Source organism: Takifugu rubripes, chromosome 11 (assembly GCF_901000725.2).
Source record: "Takifugu rubripes chromosome 11, fTakRub1.2, whole genome shotgun sequence".
Taxonomy (NCBI): Eukaryota; Metazoa; Chordata; class Actinopteri; order Tetraodontiformes; family Tetraodontidae; genus Takifugu; species Takifugu rubripes.
Genome location: NC_042295.1, coordinates 14,593,815 through 14,617,051, shown reverse-complemented (window position 1 = coordinate 14,617,051; position 23,237 = coordinate 14,593,815). Strand labels below are relative to the sequence as shown.

Below are 23,237 nucleotides of genomic sequence, written 5' to 3'. Positions count from 1 at the left end.
GATGCTGTGCTTGTTTTGGCCCTCATCTGTGATGTTTTTATCATTTTTCCATGAGTTCCCCCATCTTGGCCTGACAGATGTGGTAAAAGATCTGTTTTAAGGAGACATTCGGGGGGGTGCATGAGCCCATCCTTGGGATGATATCGGAATTAATTTGATTTTAAAAACATATCACACAGGGGAACCTCGGATCTGTTATGCGATCCCTTATGCGGATATAAATGTATTTTCTTTTGCAGGCCCGCTCTTATTAAGTCCCGTCGTATCTGTGCAGAGATTAAAAGATGTAACTACATCTATTCTGGAACACAAAAAAGTATCTTCCTAAGATCTGAGATTTGACACCCGGATTAAAGGTTTATTGAAAGATTATTTGGCATTAAAGATGATTATGATATGCAGAGATCTCTGAGCAGTGTGCACCGCTGTCTGTCATATTTGTCTCCGTATTATAGCTCTCATGTAATATTTCAAAAGTCAAATCCAGCAAAATTACAAAGCCAGTAAGCTGATAGACCCCTGAGCTGCGGCTTTTAATTTACTTCTTATTTTTCCCCTCCCTTTCTGCCGTCCACGTAACCCTGCGGATGAAATACGGGGGAAAAAAAAATATTTTGACTCGGAAAATAATTATTCCTGCCGTGGTATCTGACTGCAAGGAATCATTTTAATCGGGATGTTTTGAAAGATAATACCGGAGAGGTCGCAGCATTAAACATGCCGCAGTTCAGCTTAGAACGGGAAAAACGGGAGCCGCCATTTCAATTCACGATTACGAGGAAATCTGCACGTGACCTTTGACCCTATCGGAAATAATACTCTACACGCATCAAATCAGGTATAAAACTTTATATCTTGGGGGGGGTGCAAAACAAGCCAACATTTACAGACATCTAAGTAACAGAATGAGGATCACAAAGGTAAAAACATAAACAACATTTACTTCCACCATAGGTTCAGAACTCCAGGAAGTTTGTGACTATGGCAGCATTATAGATCAGGTCTGAGATGTAGCCCATGGAGGTCTGTGGGCCCACCTGTGCGTGGGGGTGTCCTTGACCCTGAGTCACCTCCCAGTACATCGACTGAGGGTGAGAGGGGACCACCTGGTCCACAGAGGCATGGCCCCCACCCACAGCGGCGCCGTACACGGCCTGATGAGGCCCAGACGGAGCTTTGAAGTTCCTGAAGCTCTGGAAGGAGCGGCTACAGGATGAGTGGTGGGGCTGCCGGCTGCCGGGCGGAGGGAAAGAGCCAGGAAGGAAGCTAGCCAGCGGGGGCGCCAGGTGCTGCCGCTGCTGCTGGTCGTCCTCCCAGAGACACGGCTCTGAGGGCTTGGAGCACCCTGGCGGGGGCTGCTGGTGCAGAGCCGAGGAAGAGGACGGGGATGAAACCGGGTGGTTGTAGATCTGGATCCAGTCGGGGTACATCTGTTGGACATCCTCACTGCTGTGGATTTGCTCTTGCCTGAACATGTTGGCGGAGGCGAGGAAAGAAGAGGCCAGCGGTCCAGACGGAGTCGGAGCGACCCCTCTGCCTCCCAGGACAGGGTGGGAGGTCTTCGGGTATCTCCCAGTCTTGATGCTTCTGGCTCTTCTGTTTTGGAACCACACCTGCAGAACGTTTTGACCAAAGCAACGATAAATATCAATGCAGGGATTAAACATCCACTCCACTCCAGCCTTTTGTCCTTACATACGAGCCCCTCATTATGGGAGTCTGGCCATTCTGGGGTTATTGTTGACTTCACTGGCAACAGGTGAATCACAAGCTGTGTTAGCGGAAGCGCGACTGCTAGCTAGCTGCTCTTCACTTGCTGCATCTATATGTTCCCAGTCCGGGGCCTCTTTTGGCCCTTTTGTAACATTTGTAACAAGGTTCCCGTCCAACGTCCGCAAAATCTCTTTTTCTTTACAGCTTTTCGAGGACACTCGACTCGCGAGACCTCCTCACGAGCGAACGAACAGGTGCGCGGCGTGTACTGGTGCACGCTGGGTAATGTAGTGTAGCCATCGGGGCACACCTGTCAACAATCGCAAAGGGAAATGGGACCGGAGAGGGTGTGAAGATGTCATGAAAAGTCTCGGCACGCTGTAAAAATAGAGGAATGCCGACGCTCCGTCCCGCTCCGTCCCGGTCCACTTAAACATTAAATACCAGATGACTCCCCCCTTATTCACTTTGACATGATCTTTAAATATTGGACATGAATCCCAATAATAAAACAGCTGCTGCTTCGTGGCCACGTCACCTGTATTTTGCTCTCGGGCAGGTGCGTGTGCGCCGCCAGGCTCTCCCTCAGGGTGATGTCCGGGTACGGAGTCACAGCGAAGGCTTGTTCCAGCTCCGAGAGCTGAGCTCGGCTGAAGATGGTCCTCTTCCGCTTCCTCTGACCCTCCATCACCCCGGCGGTTCGGTCCGCTTCCGGGGAGGACAGCGCGCGCTCACCCACAACCCCTGTCATCAAATAACGGGAAGGTCACAAACCGAATGATAACACATTGAAATGATCAATCATCAACTCAAGAAGCGTTTTGGAATTAGAAACAGGATCCAGGGTGTGTTTTGATGTATCATAACTTGTATTATAACTTAATGATTCGGTCTCAAACTGCAAATATTTCTTCTCTAAATGGAATTTTCTAAATAAAAATTCTAACTCTGTAAAATATCCTGTTAATTAATGGGGTGAACTCACCTTTACAGTCTTCCTGTTCTCCTAATAACGCTCTTAAATCCATCACGTCTCTCCGGTTCTGCTTATGTGGAGTAAAGTCAGATACGAACAGAGCCATCACACACACTTACACACACACACCACACTCCTGACAGATGAGGAGTGCCCACTTCTTATACCGTGATCAGATCTGGAGATCTCACACACACACACACACACACACACACACACACACACACACACACACACACACACACACACACACTCACAGATGCTGTTTGTCATCATTATTTTCATGAAATAGTAAATGATGCTCTATAATATCGATCAAAATTGTCCAAAAACCCGAATCTGACATAAATTTACACGAATATTCTATATTGAATCCTAATCTTTTTAAAATTCTGTCACGAGGAATAAAAACATTCCCTTTTTTTAGATTTTAAAGTGGATAATTGTTTAAATTCCTTAAAATATTTCGCAGGCCCCTTTATAAGCATTGGGGGATTCGGTACCTTGCTGGGCTCTGAAGGTGTTCCGGTATCTCCCCTTCTACCAGAACTACCTGGGCTTGAACCCTTTATTTATTTTTATTTTTTTTAAAAGAGAGAAAATCGTATTATTATTATTGGTGAATATTGTTTTTATCTCGTTAGTCTGTCGCCTCTACATCCTATTTGCAGACTTTATTACTGTTTGATTCGATAAACACGATGTCTGCACCCCTTTACTTCATTGTCAACCATATTTTTGAATGATAAAATATTATAAATGTTTTTATAACAGATTACCCGAGAAAACAAAACCAACAAATGAAAAAAAGACCGTTAAAAAAGAAAAGTGAAAATAGGTTAAAGGGAAATCTGTTCATTATCATCAGCGAAAAAGTTTTAAACAATAATCAAATAAGGATGAAAGCTTAAATTCAAAGTTTTAAAATCCAGACTTAATTTATGATAAACGATAAATTAAGATTAAAATACACACAACACAAACAAATCACTGGGAAAATTAATCCAGAAAAGTGTCTCCATACTGTATAAATATGAAGAATCGCATAATTTTGTTTACATTAAGAATTAATATTTAGAATTGTTGAAATTAGACAACATTCACGTGTCAAACAGTTTATTGCTTCATTTGTCAATAATCAGTTTACAGTGAAGTTCAAACACACACACACGCACACGCACACACACACACACACACACACACACACACACACACACACACACACACACACACACACACACACACACACACACAGAGGCTGGTGTTGATGATCCAACCCTGATTTGTGTGTAGATGCATCTTCTTCATGAGACGTCACAGTTTTCACCCCCTCCTGAGTCCTGATATTTCCGGCTGTTCTCACATCCTCCAGGAGGGGGCAGTGCAGGCCGCTAAATGAAGGCTCAGCTCTGGGCCTTTACTGGTCCAGGGTGACCAGTTAAAGCTTAAAGGTGGACGAGGGGGTCCGTTTTGCTTTACTCAAACTTGCGTAGGTGGTTGTAGAGGGACTGGACGTAGGTGAAAACACACATGGGATCCGGTTTACGGCCCATGATCATCATGTCGTCCACCTCAATCAGACGGTCACAGCCTGCCTTCGCTCTGGAGGAAAGCCCAGAGATACGAACAGATTACTTCAAATGCAGGATATTTGCGTTTGAAATGTTTGGAAATTAATATTTGATCTGCGTAAACTGGTTGAGATGCAGCTTTCATGGTCGCAACACTTAGGAATAACACAGTGATGATCTTTAAACATGTCCACACTGTTAAACTGCTGCCGTCCGACAAATTCTGAAATCTTAATCTTAATTTAATATGTATACTTTATTTTGTTGGTTTTTTTTAAACGGCAACTGAAACATAAATCCATGAAAGTTACATTTCAAATGGATGATTATTTCTTTTTATCGTAACATTCAGGCAGCAGGAACGCTGCCCCCTGGTGTTTATTGGAAAGAATGCAGCTTCTGTGAAAAGGTGGGAATTCGTAGGAATTTCCCAGAGTCAAACGCGCCACTCACTCCGCGGTCCCAAAGGCCAGTTCAAAGTTGTGTTTGCGGTTCGCTGGCGACAGAGAGTCGTAATCGAACTCGGTGGGGAAGAAGGAGTGCACCAGGGCGCAGAACGCCATCCCGTCACTCCAGCTGGAGGAGAAGTTCTGGATGTCGATGTTCTGTGGGAAAGCGGAGGATGAAGAAACAAAACAAAGACAAAAGCGGCAGGTTTGGATTCTTCGTCCGATCCGTTGTGCATCTCTCAGCTGGCAAACACAAACCAGATGTCACATTGCGTCACAGGCCGACGTTGATAGACACATCATCTTCTTTCCCCTGCATCCATTCTTCACGCTCCACCGAGCGGAACGCCGCGTGAACGCGGCTACGCCGGATCGTCAATCAAACTCCTTTTTTATGGGAGGACTCGTGCCCAGGTGCAGCCCGAACCGCCGAGTGCAGGCGAGGTTACAGGGCAGCCATTACGCGCCGCAATCAGCACTGACCTCACAGAGCCTGATTAAAAGCACGCGAGGCGCATTTATATGCAAATGTCTCTCGAAATCAACTGGATCTGGCACCAGTGAACTGAATTCAAGCCTGCGGGCAACATAAACATGTCTGTTTAGCATGAAGAGCGCAGATTGTGCTGATGTAAGCAGTCATAAAATGACTTCACTTTGGCACGGGGGACGCCTGAAGTCAGCTGCTCGACTGTCTGGATGGAGGAGAAGCTAAATCGCGCGTCTGCCGAGTGCAGCGTGCACGTTTGTAGCGCGTCTCACCTGGTAGCCAACGGTTTTGGAGCGACACCACTCCAGAAGGATCTGCTTGATGCTGCTGGCGCTGGACACCCCGAAGCTCTGAGAGCGCTTCAGCTTGGGTTTGGAGTCCGCCGCCAGGGGCCGGCTGTTGCCAGAGAGAGTTTCACTGTAAGACCGGGAAGCGCCAAAACTTCCCACGCCCCCTGAACGCAGCGTTCAACCAGAACTCGCCTGTTTCCGGCGTCAGCTTCCAGCCGCTGGAAGATGGACCTGCGAGCCTGCGCGCCGATGTTGCGCGGCAAAGTCTGCGACCGCACCAGCTCGCGCCTCCTGTCGCCCACCGGCCCGAAGGACCTGTCGCAGCTGCTGGGGCCGTCTCTGCAGTACAGGAGGGCGAAGAGGTCACGCGGCGAGGACGTAACGAGGCGGCAGGAGAATCAACGCACTCACCGGTCGTGCAGCAGGCCGGAGTAGGTGACGGATTTAGCTGAACTCGCCCTCTCTGTGGAGAAACACAGGTGCTCTCGTTGACGGGTTAGATCTTTGAATGAGGGGGAGGGTCTTCAGAAGAGCTCACCTTGAAGGCGTGGAGACCCCAGAGATCTGGCAGGTGTAGAGGTCCATGAGGAAGGTACTGACAGAAAAAATGAGAAGTAAATGTAAGCGCGTCATCCTGTTTGGATGCGGAGGCCGGACAATGCAGCTGACAGCACCACTCACCTGCTGGTGCTGGTTCCCCCGTGGGTGGGGGGCTTTGCTTGGCGCCAGCAGCTGATTGGCTGAGGGGGGACTCCTCCGACGCCGGAGAGGGTGGAGAGCCAGCAGGGCTGCCGGGGGAACCGGGCCTTTTGATTTCTGCTACCTTGGTGGTGGCGGTGATGGGCAGGTGGGGCGTGGCCACCGGTGCTGCGTGCCCATGACGGCGGTCAGAGGGCGGGGAGATCTTTCCATGCACCAACACTGACTGTTCTGGTTGGACAAAGTTTCACATATGTCCTGTGAATATGTCCTGATATGCTGGGTTTTTCATCCATTTTAATCCACTCTTAGATTTCTGTCAATCAGAGCCTTAAAGTTGCGAATAGCGTGAGAGGGAGTTATGAAACGTGCTGCAAAAGTGCAGTAAAAGTACCAGAAACACGTAAAAGTCCAAATGTATTTGGTCAAGTGCTCCCTTTGGGTATTTTAATAAGTGACAAAAGCGCTCTTCTCCATAAAGTTCATGAGCCTGAGCACATTTCAGCCGTACACGACCACTGATGACATCACCACTGATGACATCACCACTGATGACATCATCACGTTGTACCTGTTGAGTGTCCGTTCTCCAGGCCAGCATGTGTCGGGGCGTGGTCCACCTCTATTGGCTCCTCTTTCTCGATACTCTGAAAATGAGGAAAACACACAGCTGACAGCGACTGATGACTTTTAAAGGAGGATGAAGTCACTTCGCTGACGTGTGTCTGTGCTCGGATTTACGGTCTAATCTGGGACTGATTGGCCGGACTGGATTACACGCTGTTCCAGCCGTACTTGATGGCCCCGTGAACTCGCATGAGCTCCATTTCGAAGTCATTCATAAACCAAAATGTGGTGTTTGGATCACAGTCAGGGTGTCCTGTTCCTCCAGTTTGAGCAGGAAAAAAGCAGAAAAGAGAACTCCAGATGTCCATTAAGTCACCGTTGAACAATCTTGCTATTCGGGTTCTACACTTCTCACCATCTGGGCTTTTTTGACAAACTAAAACAATTTGTGATGTAAAACCATCACAAGACTCAAAGGGTGAAGCGGTTAATTGAGGTGATTGCTGGTCCAAAAGTTTAATGTGAGCAAACCCACTGCTGAATTGATTGACAGCAAGTTTAAATGTCAAGCATCGTCATCATATTTAAGCTCGGATGTGGTTCTGTCATTTCCTGCCTGTCTGACCTGGCCCACACTCGGCTAATGGAACCAGCTAATGGCCTCCCAGCAACACGCGCTTTCATCTCAGACTCGTGTCCACGTGGGTGGGACAAGCTGTCACTTTTTGTGTAGCGTTTCCAAAGCTAACCTCCCTGGCGGCCCGACTCAGGTCAGTGGTCCATGACTGATAACAGTCTTATAAAGGTCAGCATCGGCTCGCGTGTCTCTGTGTATTAATGGCGCCGATGTCGTAGATCGCCTGGAAGACATGTTGGAGACCTTTCAAGACATTTTAAAGTGAAAACAATAAGCCGATTGGAGCTGCTGAAACTGAAATGCTAACGCTAACCCTCAACAACCAATGTCCCCGCGGGGGACAGGGAGTCTTTTGTGAGGCAGAAACTCAAACCCTGTGTCTCACACTTACATGGGACAATATGCTGTTCTCTGGGAGGAATGTTTCTATGTTTGTAGAAAAACTACGATGCCAATTGTGTGTGTGTGTGTGTGTGTTTGTGTTACAACAAGGAGAGACGAAGAGTGTGTGTGAGCTGTTGCTTCATACAGAAGGATGGACGAGAGTAAAGGGGAGCAGTGAGCACTTCCAGATAAACTATCATCGTGTGGTGCATGATGGGAAAAGGGCAGGGGGCTGGGGAAGGGAGGGAGGGGGGGGGGGGGGCGACCTGCAGAATGTCTGGCTCTGGGAAGGGGAGCTTCCCCGGCTCAAAGACTCAGATCATCAGAAGAGCACGGCGGGTCAGGGGGGGAAACGTGATAGCAGAGCGAGGCTGCGGCTCTCTGGAGGCCTGGGTTCCTTTATTGGTTGGCAGAACATGAAGTGTTGCAGTGACCCCACGGTGGTTTCTTTGATTTTATTAGATGCCGCTGATTGTTTTATCAAGAGAAGGACTGATGTTATTGTCTCTTTACGCCACAACGGCAGTCAGCCGTTCAACCTTCTGGTATTTTAGCCCCAAGAAAAGCAAATTGGCTGAGCTGAAATGTGCAATCCAAAGAGATTTTACACTGACCCTGAAAGGAATGGATGCATAAAAATCCCAAGGCTACCGGAGAACATCTCGGATAACTCAGCTCCATCTCATATAAACAGATAAAATAAGAGCTTTTGTTCCGCGAGATCCAGCCTGTGCCCCAAGAAAATTCAAAATCACACTTTAAAGCCGACATTGCTTCAATCCAGCTGGCAAATGGATCAAAACAACATCAGTCCACCCAAGCACATGTTCCTCACATGTCCCCTTAACGGTGGACACGTGTGTCTCACAGTGTTTGCTCCTGACGGATTAGCTCCTAAAAGTAGCCTCATATCATGGTGACATTAAAGCAGCCCGTGTCCAGCAGCTGGCGGCTACAAAAGAGTACGTTTACCTTTGAATATAAGAGTGAAATCGCTCACAGTGGATCGACCAGTTGAGCCTGTGATCCAGTACAGGATCCAATGAATATGGGAAACGTGATACACCTCTGTTAGAACTGTTCCAGACAAATTCCCCCTCTCTGTCTTCAGGGAGCAACAAATTGCTTATTCACTGAAAGTGCGTCATTGCATCATGAATCTGGATCTAAAAAGTATCTGGGAAAGTCTGTGTGTGTGTGTGGGGGGGGGGGGCAGACAAGAAGAAGATGATGAAGAGTAAGGAGAGCAGTCCTTTTGCAGGGCTCCGCTCCATGTTCTCGTCGACATGTGATGTCGGCAGGCTCCATTTCACACACAAATATTACCAAAATGAGGTCTGTGTCCAACTGTCCTTCACCATAAGGTCAAACCCATTATTAACATCAATTATCGATGGTGCAGCGTCCAAAAAAAAGCGTTTTGGCTCCTGCCACACTGATGCTTTCCCCCTAAAGTTGCAATAATAAATGAGCTTTAGCATTCTGATCATTATTCAGCCTCCGTTAAGAAAGACGACTGATTCCAAAGTGAAACGAGAGAGGAAATTTTTACCGCCGGCTGTGTTGAACCTCGGGGCCTACAAATCGCCGTCTCGAGCGTCTCACAATATCGCCTGATAGTTTGGGAAACCCGAGCGCTCAGACACGAGGAGGAAGGAGGGAGCAGGGCCATTGGGAGACATTGTTTAGCTGCCAAAGGCATCTTCTTCCCTGACACTTTAATAAAAGCAGTGGGGGCCGGGGGTGGGGGAGGGGCGCGTGGATGTCATCTGTGTGGAACCTGCAAAGCCTCAGAACGAGCCTGTTGTTTTATAAAGTCTCCTGTCCTCTGAGAGAGCCAGTTCAATCCATTAGCTCTTTATTAGCTGGTCAATCTGCTCCTCAACAGCCACCGTAGCTCAGCTGGCGTCGCCGGGGAGGGTTAAAAGGCCCAGACCAGCACCAGAGGTGTGCAGCCTCACCTGCTGTGGCTGGAGTGTGACGGTTGAACAGTGGCGTGAACCTTTTCCGCCCTCTGTCCTTTAACCGACGTCCCTCCCTTCTCATTCAGGCTTCACGCGGCCTCTGATTGATGGCGTTCTTAACGGCTCACAGCAAATACCAATTCACAGGTTTTGTCACAACGGTGCTTCTGTGCGCCGCGTTAAGGATGAGATCCATCACTGCCTGCTGCTCTCCGGCCAGCGCAAACGTATTTAAAATAAGAGTTCTGAACCTCCTGAAGTGGGAGAGGAAATGGTTGCGGTGACAGGAGGCTCCTGCTCTGTAATTTCGTCCCAGGAGCCCATAATGGAATCCTCTCCGCAGAGAAACGACACGGTGGAACCACCTGTTGTTCCAGTGCGCTCACGCAGCCTGCAATTTCTCCGCTGCAGGAGTGTCGGCGACTTTGGGTTGAGAGTGGAAAACACGCGCCGCCTTTGAAGCGACAGGATATAAAACCCAAATTACAGCTGAGGGTTCTCCATAAGTGCAGCAGCTCTCTCTGCCCTGAGCAACAATTACTGCACAAACAAGCCAGCGGCCTTTTTTTCCCCCTTCGTGCACCTGAATGTTGGGGCACGTTGGGCAACAGGTGACCCCGAACTCTGGCGTGGTCGCCTTTGATTGAAACGTCTTTCTCTCTTTGCTCCACCATATGGAGGCAATAGAGCGAGTCCACCTCCTGCTAAACGAGTTAGCACGTCACTGATCTCATGTGCTCCTCAAAAGAGCTTCGTAGATCATGTGATGGAAAACGTCTCCACGTCTCGTCTGACAACGGATGCCTCCCGCCACCTCGTCTCCGCTCTGGACGTCTGCCGCCATTTTTGAAGGCAATGCCATGAAGAACAACAGCTGCTGGGGTCCTGGAGGAGCCTGACCCTCCTTCAGGTCCTCTCCTCCAGTCAGCCCACGTCCTGCTCCTTCAAGTCTAGGAATGATCTTTTGGTGACAGTAAAAAGTTCACCCAATCCGAGCGGAATCATAGCCAGTATTTTCCTTCCCTGACTTTATTTACACAGCGATAAGATCTCTACCTGCCCTCCCCCTCACATAAATCAAACATGCCACCTTAAATGATTAAATATGACAGCTGGGTTTAGGTTTAAAGGATAAAGTTTGCTTTTTCGCCCCTCGGTATGATGTTTCTCGCCGAGGCAGAGCCCCCATTTCCCCGCAAGGCGCTGAATAATTTCATCACGGGTGTGAAAACAAACCTCCGCTGATTTTTGCGTCGTTTCGCGGCGACTGACAGGTAGCGCGCTCGACCCGACCTCGTGTTCCCGGCACAGCCTGAGCAGATTTGTGGCTCGCCCCCTCCTGAGATAGGAGACACAATGTCTGACAGAACCTTAAAAGAGCAACAAGCCCTGCGCTCCCCTGCGCCTGCCGGTGTCATCTGACCTCCAGAAACCACTTCTCCACGCGGGCGCCGCTCCAACACACTGGAGCTTTATGAAATTGTAAATTATTCCCGCACTGGACCGATGACGAAGCCAAAGAGAAAACATTGAAATCTAGGAGTTGACTTCCAGTGAAGCTTACTGCACCTCGGGGGGCGGTGAGGGGGCAAGCCGTCCCACTGGCCAGTCACTTATTAACCTGTTTCCACAGAGATGATGACGGGAACACGGCCCATTGTCTGGAAGTCATTAAGAGAGCCAGGGGTAGCCAGGGAGTGGCCACATACCTCTGTTAAACCCCCAGCAAAACACACACACACACACACACACACACACACACACACAGAGTTTCTCCCTCTCTAATAAGCTTTATAACACATCTTTAGCCCAATAATTATTGATCATTGATGCAATCTGAAGGTTTTAGGAATCCAGGTTGTAAGTAAAGCTGGTATGTTGCTCCTCTAAAGGGCTGTTTAGTTTATAGGAGAGAGAGCAAAACATCTCTGTACTTCTCATGGCTGTATTAATAGCCACAATGGTGGTAGTGGTGGGGTGTGTGTGTGTGTGTGTGGGGGGGGGTCAGTACCAGGAATCTTAAAATGTTGCCAGGGCCTGAGGGGGAGAACGGGGGATGGATGAAAAGTTGAGAGAGGGGCCACCGGGCAGGGAGGAGCTCACGGATGGACGGATGGACAGATAAGTGGTGGTAAAGGGTCGGAGTTTTACAGATAATCAGAACATTGTCAGTCTGCAGAGTCTCCACACACAGCTGACGCCCCCCCCCCCCCCCCCCCCCCCCCCTTTATCTGTAAGAGTGTGCGTGAGCTCCTGGGTAGAGACACGATTTGAACTCAGAGCAGTAGAGTTTTTATTACACTGCAAAAAGCAGCAAAACTCTGGCTATTGGACCCATGCAATGACTGGACAGCTTTCTTATTACTGTCATGTTGGTTTTATTCGCTGGAGACACATCGGTGGTTCTGCGATGACAGATGTTCTTAGAAATCCAAACCAATTTTCCTATAGACTTTATCATGAGGATCTGCTGATCGTCACTTTTTACCCTCCGTTCTTTCCTCTGGCAGCCAACAGTAAGACCCCGGGCTCTTGCACACTGTTGACAGGGGGGGAAAACCTCAACGTGCGCGGCGGCGATTTATTCCTGTCAAATTGCGGCGTGTAAAGCCGCACATGGCATCTATACGCGCTGTCCTCGGGGCTCGTGTAAGAAAACATCACCAGCTCTTCAAGCTCTTATATAAGATGATGCATGTGCAGCAGAGGGCCGTAACTCACGTGCACCCAGCGTTTATGCCTTGATAGGGAACAGTCGATAACCCCATGACCCGACCTGGCCAAACGGACCTGTTCCTTAATAACACACAAAGAACTGGAGGAACTTCTCCGCGTCTCAGGCTCGGCAGAGGTGGCGGATGGGAATGAAAAGGCGACTGGGAACACACACTCATGTCAAATTACTCTCAGCTATGATCTCCAGAGGCTGCTCACTGCTAGCAGGGTTTCTTCTTTAAAGATGACATCACTGGGATGACATCACAAGGTTTCTGAGGACGTGGTCATCTTTGGAGAAACCCAACGTCCGCTTCGTGTTATTCCTGAGCGTTTGGCACCTCCACATGTGAACGGTGTGTTTCACGTTCTGTTACACCAGCACTATCATGTCAAAACACAGCTATCGCGGACAGAACACACACACACACACACACACACACACACACACACACACACACACACACACACACACCACCTCCTCCCTCCATTACATAAATAAAATGGAGTATTTCCAGCCAGCGAGTACGAGCCTGTCACACTCTGGGGCACCTCCGTCATCTGCATCTCATTATCTGGACGTCGGAAAGTCCCGTGGGAAAAGTGGCTCACGGCCCGAGGCCAGAACAGGATTCTAGAGCCGACAAGTACAATCTGACCGGACGAGGAGTTCAAGTGAGATCGGAGCCTGTGATCCCACCAGACTCCGCTCATTTTCATTCAAAACTCCGTCGGGGCTTCGCTGTCTGGCAGATAGACATCAGCTGTGTGTGTGTGTGTGTGTGTGTGTGTGTGTGTGTGTGTGTAGGTGTGTGTGAGCCTCAGTCCATCTCTCTCACCTCCTGACTGACAGATGTGTTTCTCTGACATGCTTCGGACACAGATAAAACTCCTGGTGTTTAGTTTAAACTCCACATCGCGACAGGCGCTAACATTCCTGACCCGTCGGACCCACAACACACTTTGCTGATTACAGATCGGCTACAACTGTCTGCCTCGTGCCTCCACGCGGGCCTATCTTATCTGCATCTGTGTGCTGCCTGTGCATGTAATGTGCAACTGCAACTGATGCTGGTGCCTGATCGCCAAACTTCTGGATTTAAACCCCCCACTATCCCATCAAACAGAAGGTATATTTTGATCTCCGGGCTTCGTGTTTGTCTTCGTCTCAGTTTATCCTGAGATTAAAAACAAACACACTACGACGGCCACATGAGTGTCATATTTTCCACAGCATGACAGAGCTCCAGGGAAGTAAATAACTTCCTCTGAGGACTATTTGGTTTCAGTGTTTACCCGGGGTAATGAATGCCGAATGAAAGTCATCATTATCTCCTGCTGACAGACGTGGAATAGCCATCCAGGCTGGATTCTGGGAATAAACACTTACATCCCTCAAATGCAGAGGTTTCCAAACACAACAAATTCTATGATACATTTCTCAGCGCTTCTTTTATTTTCATGTTCGTAGGCGCGTTCGGGAACAGGTAGGATCAAACGGGGGTTCCAGAAGAGCATCATTTTCCTTTCAGACATGACAAAAATCCCCAGACCACAGTTAATAAGTTGCTATTAAAATGCGCCGCGTCCAGGAGGAGCTGCAGCTACGCAACTGGGGACGTTCTTGGATGCAAATGTTCCTCCGTGTTTATAAATATTTACACAGATAGAATAAAATTTCCTCTCTGAAAAACCATCAAATCTGTGATGGGGAGAGTGCCAGGAAAGCTCGACCCAGTGGTACAGCGAGCTGGGAGATTGGGTTCTGGGGTTCTTTCTCTCAGCGGATGTGCTGGTCCTGGCACACAAACCTCCAGAGCAACGCGATAATGGCGCAGAAATCGCTAACACATGCTGACTGGTCACCATCGATTATGACGTAATCCACCAGCGTGAAACCAGTCCCGATACCTGCGGTATCAAGGAAAATGTTATCTTTCCTCGAAACCAAACCAAGCCGGGAACGTGGTTTAGTTTTTACAACCAAAGAGGCCGGTCGGGTGAAAGTTGAAACAGCTCCCCACAACAGAACAGACATTTGCCCTGGACTGAATCATTCCAGAAGCGGAGATAACAGGTTAAGACTTGACTCTAACTTATCTGGTTCTCTTTAGAACGGCATCATCTGATGGGTCCCGATTAAACGTGTGGCTGACGCCAGAACATGAAATCATCCCAAACTGGACCGACGTGCCGACTAACCAACATTTAACGTTGCTGACTTCACCTCCCCGGAGTCCAATCGAGCCGCGTTGCAGTGCTGCGGGGATCCGCAACGATCTCGGCGGAGGTCCGTTGCGCCACCGCAGCGGCACGGTCGATGCCTCAGATGACACATCGTGCAAAGCCGCCGCACCGCTCTCCTCTCCACCACACGGGCACTTTCCCAACCAGGATAATTATAGCGCATTGACCCGAAGTCTCTGCCGCCGCCGTTTATTCAACTTCAGGTCGCCACGGAAACATCAGACGGTCTACGAGGGGCTGGACTCAGCACATCTTAAGCCTGGACCAGCCAGACGAAACCCATTAGTCACGGATATCTCTCGGCTCCATCGGCGCTGAAGGAGGCACAACAGCAGTGTGGCGAGGCTATAAGATAAAGCAACACTTTCACCAGCACCCTGCACTGGACCGCTGCCCGCATCCACTCATCCCAGGGTCCGCAGTACTCACGTTGTTCTTGCTGCACACGGCGAATGTGGCACGGCTGGAGAAACGTGCAGGGGAGGGGCTGCTGCCCGACACCGGGCCGGAGGTCACGGCGGTCGCCTTGGAGCCCACGGGAGGACTGCTGGATCCACGGGACGATGAGTAGGCGGCAGGCGCGGAGGCATGGTGGCACTGGCTGCTGAGGCTGCTGTAAGCGTGGTTCTGGTTCCCCGGGCTGCAGGGCTGGAGGTGGAGCTGCGCCTGGCTGTGCGTGTGAGCCTGACCTTTCCCGTACACCACTTCTTTCACCTCCCGGTGGTTCTCCTGAATGTCGCTCAGGTGGTTCTGGTGGTTGTGGTAGTGGCTGTTGTTCAGCACGGTGTTCCTTTCACAGCTCATCCCGCCGAGGAGCTCCACCTGTCGCGCCAGAGCCTCCAGCTGAACCCTGAGCTGCCGGTTTTCCTGCTGCAGGTGGAGCACAGCTCGGCCGAGAGGCCCGCTCAGGTTGGCCGTCTCCTCCAGGCGACGCTCCATGCCCAATTTAAAGGCACTGACATCCACATGGATCTCCCGGATGGCGTCCCTGAGAGTGCTCTCATAACGGGCCAGAGCCGCGCACACCGTCTCCCCCTCTGGGGAAGATGAACGAGGGTGGCACAAGTCCCCCATGTCAGCCAGGGTCGGGGCGTCCATCAGCTCCAGACGAGCGGACCGAAGAAGGAAAGCGTCTGTCCGTGGGAAAATGTGTGTTTTAGGGGGGGGGTTTGGCTGGTGAGGGCAAGGGTTGTGAAGGTTTATCACCGCTCCTTTAGCGTCTTCTTTGACATCCCCGGGTGCTCCTCTTTAGGTGAACTTTGCTACTCAGGCACAGATGTCTCACTGGCTCCAACTTCTGTCTGAAAGTCATAAAAAAGGACAAGGTCTGACCTTTAGCTCACAAACAGCTGTGAAACTCCAACCAAGGCAGATTTAAGCCCTAAAATCAGGTCAAACATGCAAGAAGATCTGAGACATCATAGCAAGCGGTGCTCTTAGGCTCCTGAACTAAACACACATCCCGTGTTTCACAAGCGCCATAAAACACAGCGATGACATCATCCACACTTACAGCAGCGGCCGACCTACCTCAGCGGTGCCGTCTGGTCGGGCTTAGAGGAGTTTCCTCAGACTCCGACAGCTGTGTGAGCTCCGCTCCGTCTGGCCGGCTCTGGTGTGTTTAAGCTCTCAGGTCGATCGCTCCCCTTTTCTGGCCTGGAGGAGGGAGGAGAGAGGGAGGGAGGGAGGGATAAAAGAGGAGGGTTGTGGCAGCCGAGGAGTGCAGAACCAACGTGGAAGGAGTAGTAAATGTGAGGGGAGGGGTGCTATGTGTAAACTATCATAAGGAGGACTCTGCTCTCTGCTTCATTAGCTTCTATTCTGTCACCGTTTTCCCCTACATGGAAAATAAAACTTTTTTTCCCCCTTTATTCTGACACTTTCCTATAGGTTATGGGTAAAATAGACTCACCTATGATGCAAGCAAGCCCGTACATTTGGTTTATCATGAGCATTGTTTAGGACAGATTTCTGTTTCCTGGAAAACGCAGCCCAACAAGTAATATGTTATTTTTCCATATGTTTGTCCCATTTTTCTTTAATCTCGACTCCGTTCTGCTATCACCTGTATCTCAAGCCCCGCCCCCTTTGTCTGCACCATCTGTCCATTTCCTGTAGGGGCGGAGCCAAACCATCAAATATAGTTCAATGCACATTGGAACTCAGCATTTGCCTATAACAGATTACATCCTCATAATAGGCAAAATTCTGAAAAGGCAGGTTGTATTATGCATACTGACCCACCCATTGGAGGTTTTTATAGGTTTATAGGTCATTTAAAATACTGATATGCTTCCTATATTGATACACATCACATCTGAGAACAATGAGCTCTTAATATGAGTGTTAAAGGCAAGTTGACTGCAGTAGAATGGGGGGGTTCTCCCTTGTAACAAGACCCCAGCAGTGCAAACATTCAACTCTTGTGTGTGTGTGTGTGTGTGTGTGTGTGTGTGCGCGTGTGTGTGTGTGAGAACAACATTCCACTCTACTGCTTACTGTCAACATTAGGTGTGTGTGGAGGAGAGAGACCTGATTTGACAGAAATAAGTGAAATAACCACAGATGACCACACTTGTCGTGGCGAATCATTTATATAAACCAAACAAACTAATTTTAATGCAATTTCAATTATAGGGACACAACCTGTGAAGGAAGTTGATGTTGGTCACTTTCATTACATCCATCTGTGAATTTAGTAAAAAAAACAAAAAACAAACAAAGCAGTTAAGCAATAATAAATGATTTCTTCCAGCATGCAATGTCCAAACACGTGGACTTTTATACATGCATGCCCATTTTCACACTCACTATATAATTACTCAAGAAATTTGGTCCGAACTAAGAAGACAGATGAGCTGTTACAATTGTCTGTCAGCCAACAGACGGACGCCAATGAGTTTAGCCCCGCCCCCTTTTAACCACAGCACTGCCCCTGTAGTTGTTATATGAATATGATGGATCACTTTTAGCAAATCTGGCTGAAGTCAAACTGAAACCAGGCGAGATTTGACCTCCGATCTGCTGTCTGACTCACATTACCGCCACTGTGTTGCGCAACAAGTCAAAACAAAGACGGAGCAGAGGTTAAATGGCCGACACACCCTGACGTAACGCAAGTTCCCACAACAATTTCTCGAGAAAACGCAGAAGGAACCGGATTTCTGCAGGTTTTCTGCACATGTTGAGCCGCCACATGTGTGACGAGTCAGGCTGGATGTTAAAGACGACCATCCTGCCAGGAGGCATGAAAATATGGGCTGTAAATGTCATTCAAATCAGTGTGTTATCGAGGTGTTCTCTAAAGAACGCCTGCAGAACTTCTGTGTTCTGCGAGGTGTGTTTTTCTCTCTCACCACTCGTGATACAACAGATGTTTGGCATCATTTCGCATTTGGAAGGATCAAAGAGTTTCGACGCGTCCGGAAATGAGCCGTTTATAATTAAGCTGTTAATTAGAGGTGTGTAATGAACATGGCGAAAAAACGACCACGCTCCGGATCGGTTCTCTCTAATTTCCAGATGATCCTCATCCGTAACCTCCTGTACAGAGCACACACACACACACACACACACACACACACACACACACACACACACACACGTGTCGATGATTGCCCCAGACTGTAAACATTTACAGGGGAGGGTTTGCGTCACACAAACGCATCTGTCGTTAAACACGCGGCTGCAGCAGAACCGAGCCTGAGAACACCCCGATGGCCCAAACATGCCGGCCAGAGCGGCTCTGCCTGAGAACAACACGACTACCGATGAGCAGATGTCTGCGGGTCTCTGTCATGGCCCGCGCTTGAACTCCAACACGTTTTCTACATTAACGCCGCCGGTTTTAGGTGTGATTTCTGCATAAAATCACTCTCATGGACCTATTTTTTGCTGCCTTATGCAAGAGACGGACTCTAATTGGCTCCATATGACGATGACGTGCGCTGTTTGACAGGTTTCGTCCACTTTATTGCGCTGTCGACAAATATTACCCATGACTCAAGTCATGATGGGGGCTGTTTTAGATGGACGCTTTGACTTCTCATATTGGATGAACACGAACCCTCACGATCAGTCAGTAAGCCCTGGACCCCTGCGACATGTTTTCAGGCTCCGTCTTGACCAGAATCGGCTCAGACAGACGATGATCTCACGTCATGTGAAGGCAGCCGAAATATGACCAGTCAGCAGCAATAACTGTGACGTGTTACATACGCAGCGCGTCACCCCCCGTGGAACCACACCTCGTTGTTCGCACACTCCGGCTCATAAGCCATTTTTCCTCAGGTTTTTATTTTTAAATCTGATGACTCCTGCATTACTCAGCTCCAGAAAAATCAAACGTTCCAGGTACCTTTAGTGCCTCAAAGGCACCTTTCAGTTCCTCTGCCCATTTGTCTTTAAAGTCCAGCTGGAAAACTCCAGAGAGGTTCATGCAAATTTGTGGATCTGCGAGCTTGTTGTGTCTTTTAGATCCATCTGTGCAGCAGGTGAACATATGTGTTGAATTTCATTCTATTTCCCAGCAACGGCGCCCACTGGGTGGTCTTTTTAAAGGACTGTGTGAAAAAAGAAGGCATAAATGTTGCCGAATAATAACTTGGCAGGAGTGTTCGTGCAGATTTTTTCTTTGTATGAGTTTTTTTTTTTTGTATTTAACCCTTCCTCTAATCAGGCTGTAAATTCCTGCCTGTTTCTGATGTTTTTCCCTGGAAACCATGAACCAAACATGAAAACAGGCGGCCGATCAGGCGGAGCCTCCAGCTTGAAAAATACAGGCTACCTGTTGGCTTTAATCCCAGATTTCACATCTTCACTTTTCACCCCAGAACTTCCTGTCAACAGGAACGAGGAGACGGCGGCCAAGTGATGATGTCATCGACGCTGCGGGCCCGTAACTGTAATGGAGCACACATGGAGCTGAGAGAAAGACTTGTTTTTCTTTTACAACCTTCGCCGTGATTCAGGTGTGTGTCTGAGCGGGACTTCATGGCAGAAAATTATACGGTGAAACGGGAAGGGATTGCGTCACCTTTGCTCAAATTGCTTAACCTTTGACATTTCAATTTCACTTGGTTCTTCAAAGCAACATAAGCAGATTGCTTTGATAGTAGATTCCCTTTGGATTATTGTGATTTTAAGAAACTGTAAATAAAAGAAGGGGAAGCGAGTTCAAACCTTGCAACTTTTGGTACAAAATGCTCCAAATCCAGAGGTGAGAATCTGCGACTGCAGCCGGTTGCTTCTTTTAATTGTTGCCGAGAGCGGAAAATCCTTAAAATCCTGCACTTTTCCCAGTTTCTGCAGAGAGAAGAACGGTTCTGCTGGGAAAAGCATCGGGGGAATATGGAGGAGGGCTGATGCTGTGCAGATGTGGGAATGTGGAGGAGTGATGATGGAACGCCGATGTCCGCGAAGGTGTGTCTACGCTGGCGGAGCCGCTCCGGAGATCCGCTCCTTTAACGTGTCATCCATCCGTATGTGGAGCCTCTGCTGCCTGTCTCACATCCCTCGGCCTCCTCCAGAGGCTTCGCTGTCTTATTTGACGAAGAAATATGGATCAATTAGACTGGGAGGGCTTTTCGCCGACTCTGGCAGCTGCTATGAAATGCAGCCACGCAGACGTTTATTTCTATACACATATTTTCTCAGCAGAGAGAGAAAGTGGTTTCTGAACCTTTGAGAATTGTATCATAAATCTAAGATGGAAGAGAGGGAGTAAAAAAAAGCCTGGGAGGCAGAGATGGATGGAGGGGAGACGTCCTTCCCACTCCTCGGACCTCCTCGGAAGTAGAACAATGCATCGACCGCTGCCCTGAAACCTACACACCAGCATATATATCAAGGCCCCCGAGGGACCAAAAACAGACACGATTATATAGTTGAAAACACAATTATTCTTGGTAAAACTGCTTAAAGTGCTAAAGCTGTTTTTATTTTACTGCAGCGCCTGAAGAAACCTTTTTTCCCCCCGGTTCTCATGTCGGTGCCGGGGTGATATCAGAGCCGACCGAGGGGGGACGGGACCGAACCAGGCGTCCACCGCGGGACAGTATCAGTTTTAGACAGGTCAGGAAGTGGACTGGCCCCTAACGTCAACAGCAGAGAGGATACTGGGGACCGCTGTGGGGACGTGACCTCAAGAACGGGACAAAGTGGCCCGCTCAAGGATAAGGAGGGGCTGAGCGCAGGCGCGCACGTTTGCACGCTCCCATTTTCATTCGCCTACCTCAGCATTTTCGGTGGTCGTGTCCCCTATAAAATGACTGCGCTGCTGTAAAAACTAGCGTTAAAAAAAGATGAAAGTAACCAACGAAAATACAACAAAATATGTTTTGTGGCATTCTGATGAACAATCTAAACTCATTATTGCTCATAAAACAGTGAACTTTGGCTTCCAAGTGTTGTTGAATGACTCATTGTTGTGTGTGAGCGTGTGTGTGTGTGTATGTGTGAATGTGTGTGTGTGTGTGCAGGATGATGTCATTTACTCAGAACCAGCCAAAACATCTCAGTTGTGACTAACAGTCAGTTTCTTTTCTCTCTCTCCAACACACACACACACACACACCCGCACACACGCACACACACGCACACACACACACACACACACAATCAGACACGCATCAGGCCTCCATGAACACAAACCAATTAGCAGCTTTCTAAAGAACATCCATCACGACAAACCGCCTTTTGTCTTAAGATCTGAGCCTGGAATAACATCATGAGGCCTGAATGTGCTCCACCAGCACTTTTGTCGGGTGGGCGGAGTCAGAGCTGCTGTTTCCACACGTGCGTCAGTGGCTGCAGCACCACCGATGCTGCCATCAGGTTCGCTCATTCTGTACTTCCTCCTCCTCTTGTTCTGTGATGCAACACGTCCTCTCCTGCATCACGCTTGTTCCCACTAACTGTGGTTTCAATGAGGCAGGTTTAACCAGAAGTACGACATCTTCTGGAGCCCCCCGACACCAGTGCTCGGATCATCATCCACCTCATAAATACTCAATCCTAATTTATGGTCCTGTCCCTGTGGGTTTGGGATTCAGTTGGGATTCACGAGCTCAATAAAAAATACACTCAGACACGAGAGCGAAGCAGCAAAAGCCTGTGGATCCTCATCCTACGAGGGTTTAAAGTGCTGCGATGAGGAATATTTTAGAATTAGACTTGAGAATAAAATATGCACAGAGGGTGGCAGCGAAAGATGAGACCGATATCTCAGCGGGGGCTGAATATGCTGCTGGACGTTGCTAAGGAACCGTCCATCTTTGAGGAAACATGTTTGTCGGCTGGACTGAGACACTGTCCTGCAGCTACGCAGGCCAGAGCTTTGATTTCATGTCATCAAAGAAAAATAGGGCTGGCAGAGGAGGAATCTCTCTTTCACACACTCACACACACACACACACACACACACACACACGCACACACACACACACACACACACACTCCTGATTTATTGCCTCTCCATGGCCATGATAAAACTCATCCTGAATGATCTCATTTGCACTGCTGGAAGGTGTGTGTGTGTGTGTGTGTGTGTGTGTGTGTGTGTGTGTGTGTGTGTGTGTGTGCAGCAGAGAGAACATAATGGCTGTGTTGTGGCCCTTCTTGCTTTTTAACGGTCTGGCAATCTGCTTTGCTGACCTTTCCCTCGCTACACTGCCCGCCACTGCTCTGACCACACACACACACACGCACACGCACACACACACACACCGGGACTGGCTACTGTCAGCACAGACACCGCTCGGCGACCACGCGCCGCTTTGAACCCCCTCCCGGGTTGTTTAACGTACATGTCACTTTAGCGTGCTGAGAAAAGTGGTTCCTGTCAAGCGCTTTTACTGTCTGCTCCTAAATTACAGTGCACAACATGTGATTTCGGAGCGGCTGCTGGGCCAGTCCCAACACTCTCAGAAGGCATCAGCCAACCTACTGAGCAGATGTAAAAAGCCAGAATGCCACTCATTAGCATTACAACATCAATAGCATGTGTTCTCCCCACCAACCCCTGGAAAACACATCATCCATTCGCCTTTCGTATCAGAGATCCCGTGTCCCATCAGAGCCCGTCAAGGCTAATTTGAGTGCCAGATCACATTAAAGTGGACCTCCGTTTATTAGGCTGTCTTACGTCAACAGGACGAGGGATCTGTGACTGTGGAAACAAACACAACACAACAGGAGACATCTGAGCCACTGCGTTTTCCTTAAATGGTGCACCAGCTCCTGCAAACCATCCACAGAACTTTGAAACCAGTCCCACATTAAAAATGTTTACTTGGTATACTGTCCATGTGCGTGTGTGTGTGTGTGTGCGTGTGTGTGTGTGGCAGCTGAAACCACTTGACTGAAAGTGAAGATGGAAAGTTTTGGAGAGATTCCCAAAAATGCATCAACATGCAGGGGGAGATGCAGTGGGCTAACCTCCTCGAGATCGCCCCCTGGTGGCGGGCTGACGGTTGGGTCAGGTTTGGTTGGTGCTGATGGAAGAAATATAAACAGGCACGCACACACACACACACG

General features: G+C 48.9%; 2 protein-coding genes across 2 annotated transcripts; both read right to left on the bottom strand.

Moving 5' to 3' along the window:
• Positions 1-834: 834 nt before the first annotated feature.
• Positions 835-2,756, bottom strand: LOC101064479 (homeobox protein SEBOX). Its single transcript, XM_003968726.3, has 3 exons — positions 2,699-2,756; positions 2,252-2,457; positions 835-1,613 (listed from the first exon to the last, which is right to left on the bottom strand). The coding sequence occupies exons 1-3, from the start codon at positions 2,739-2,741 to the stop codon at positions 957-959; spliced, it is 906 nt and encodes a 301-aa protein (XP_003968775.2). The 5' UTR covers positions 2,742-2,756; the 3' UTR covers positions 835-956.
• Positions 2,757-3,788: 1,032 nt separating this feature from the next.
• smtnl (smoothelin, like) lies at positions 3,789-19,602 on the bottom strand. The gene is made up of 11 exons (XM_029844008.1): positions 19,489-19,602; positions 16,233-16,358; positions 15,132-16,003; positions 6,760-6,835; positions 6,171-6,419; positions 6,028-6,084; positions 5,901-5,952; positions 5,682-5,828; positions 5,472-5,595; positions 4,714-4,865; positions 3,789-4,291 (listed from the first exon to the last, which is right to left on the bottom strand). The coding sequence occupies exons 3-11, from the start codon at positions 15,798-15,800 to the stop codon at positions 4,165-4,167; spliced, it is 1,653 nt and encodes a 550-aa protein (XP_029699868.1). The 5' UTR covers positions 15,801-16,003; positions 16,233-16,358; positions 19,489-19,602; the 3' UTR covers positions 3,789-4,164.
• Positions 19,603-23,237: the final 3,635 nt, after the last annotated feature.

Excerpts from the sequence above, each read along its gene's own strand:
- LOC101064479 (XM_003968726.3), bottom strand. The coding sequence starts at position 2,741 with ATGGATTTAAGAGCGTTATTAGGAGAACAGGAAGACTGTAAAG. Across the intron at positions 2,458-2,698 it reads AGAACAGGAAGACTGTAAAG|GGGTTGTGGGTGAGCGCGCG; the intron begins GTGAGTTCACCC and ends ATTTGATGACAG. Across the intron at positions 1,614-2,251 it reads TGCCCGAGAGCAAAATACAG|GTGTGGTTCCAAAACAGAAG; the intron begins GTGACGTGGCCA and ends AACGTTCTGCAG.
- smtnl (XM_029844008.1), bottom strand. The coding sequence starts at position 15,800 with ATGGACGCCCCGACCCTGGCTGACATGGGGGACTTGTGCCACCCTCGT. Across the intron at positions 6,836-15,131 it reads CCGTGTGCAGCAAGAACAAC|AGTATCGAGAAAGAGGAGCC; the intron begins GTGAGTACTGCG and ends CCTCATTTTCAG. Across the intron at positions 5,829-5,900 it reads TCCGGCCTGCTGCACGACCG|AGACGGCCCCAGCAGCTGCG; the intron begins GTGAGTGCGTTG and ends CCTGTACTGCAG.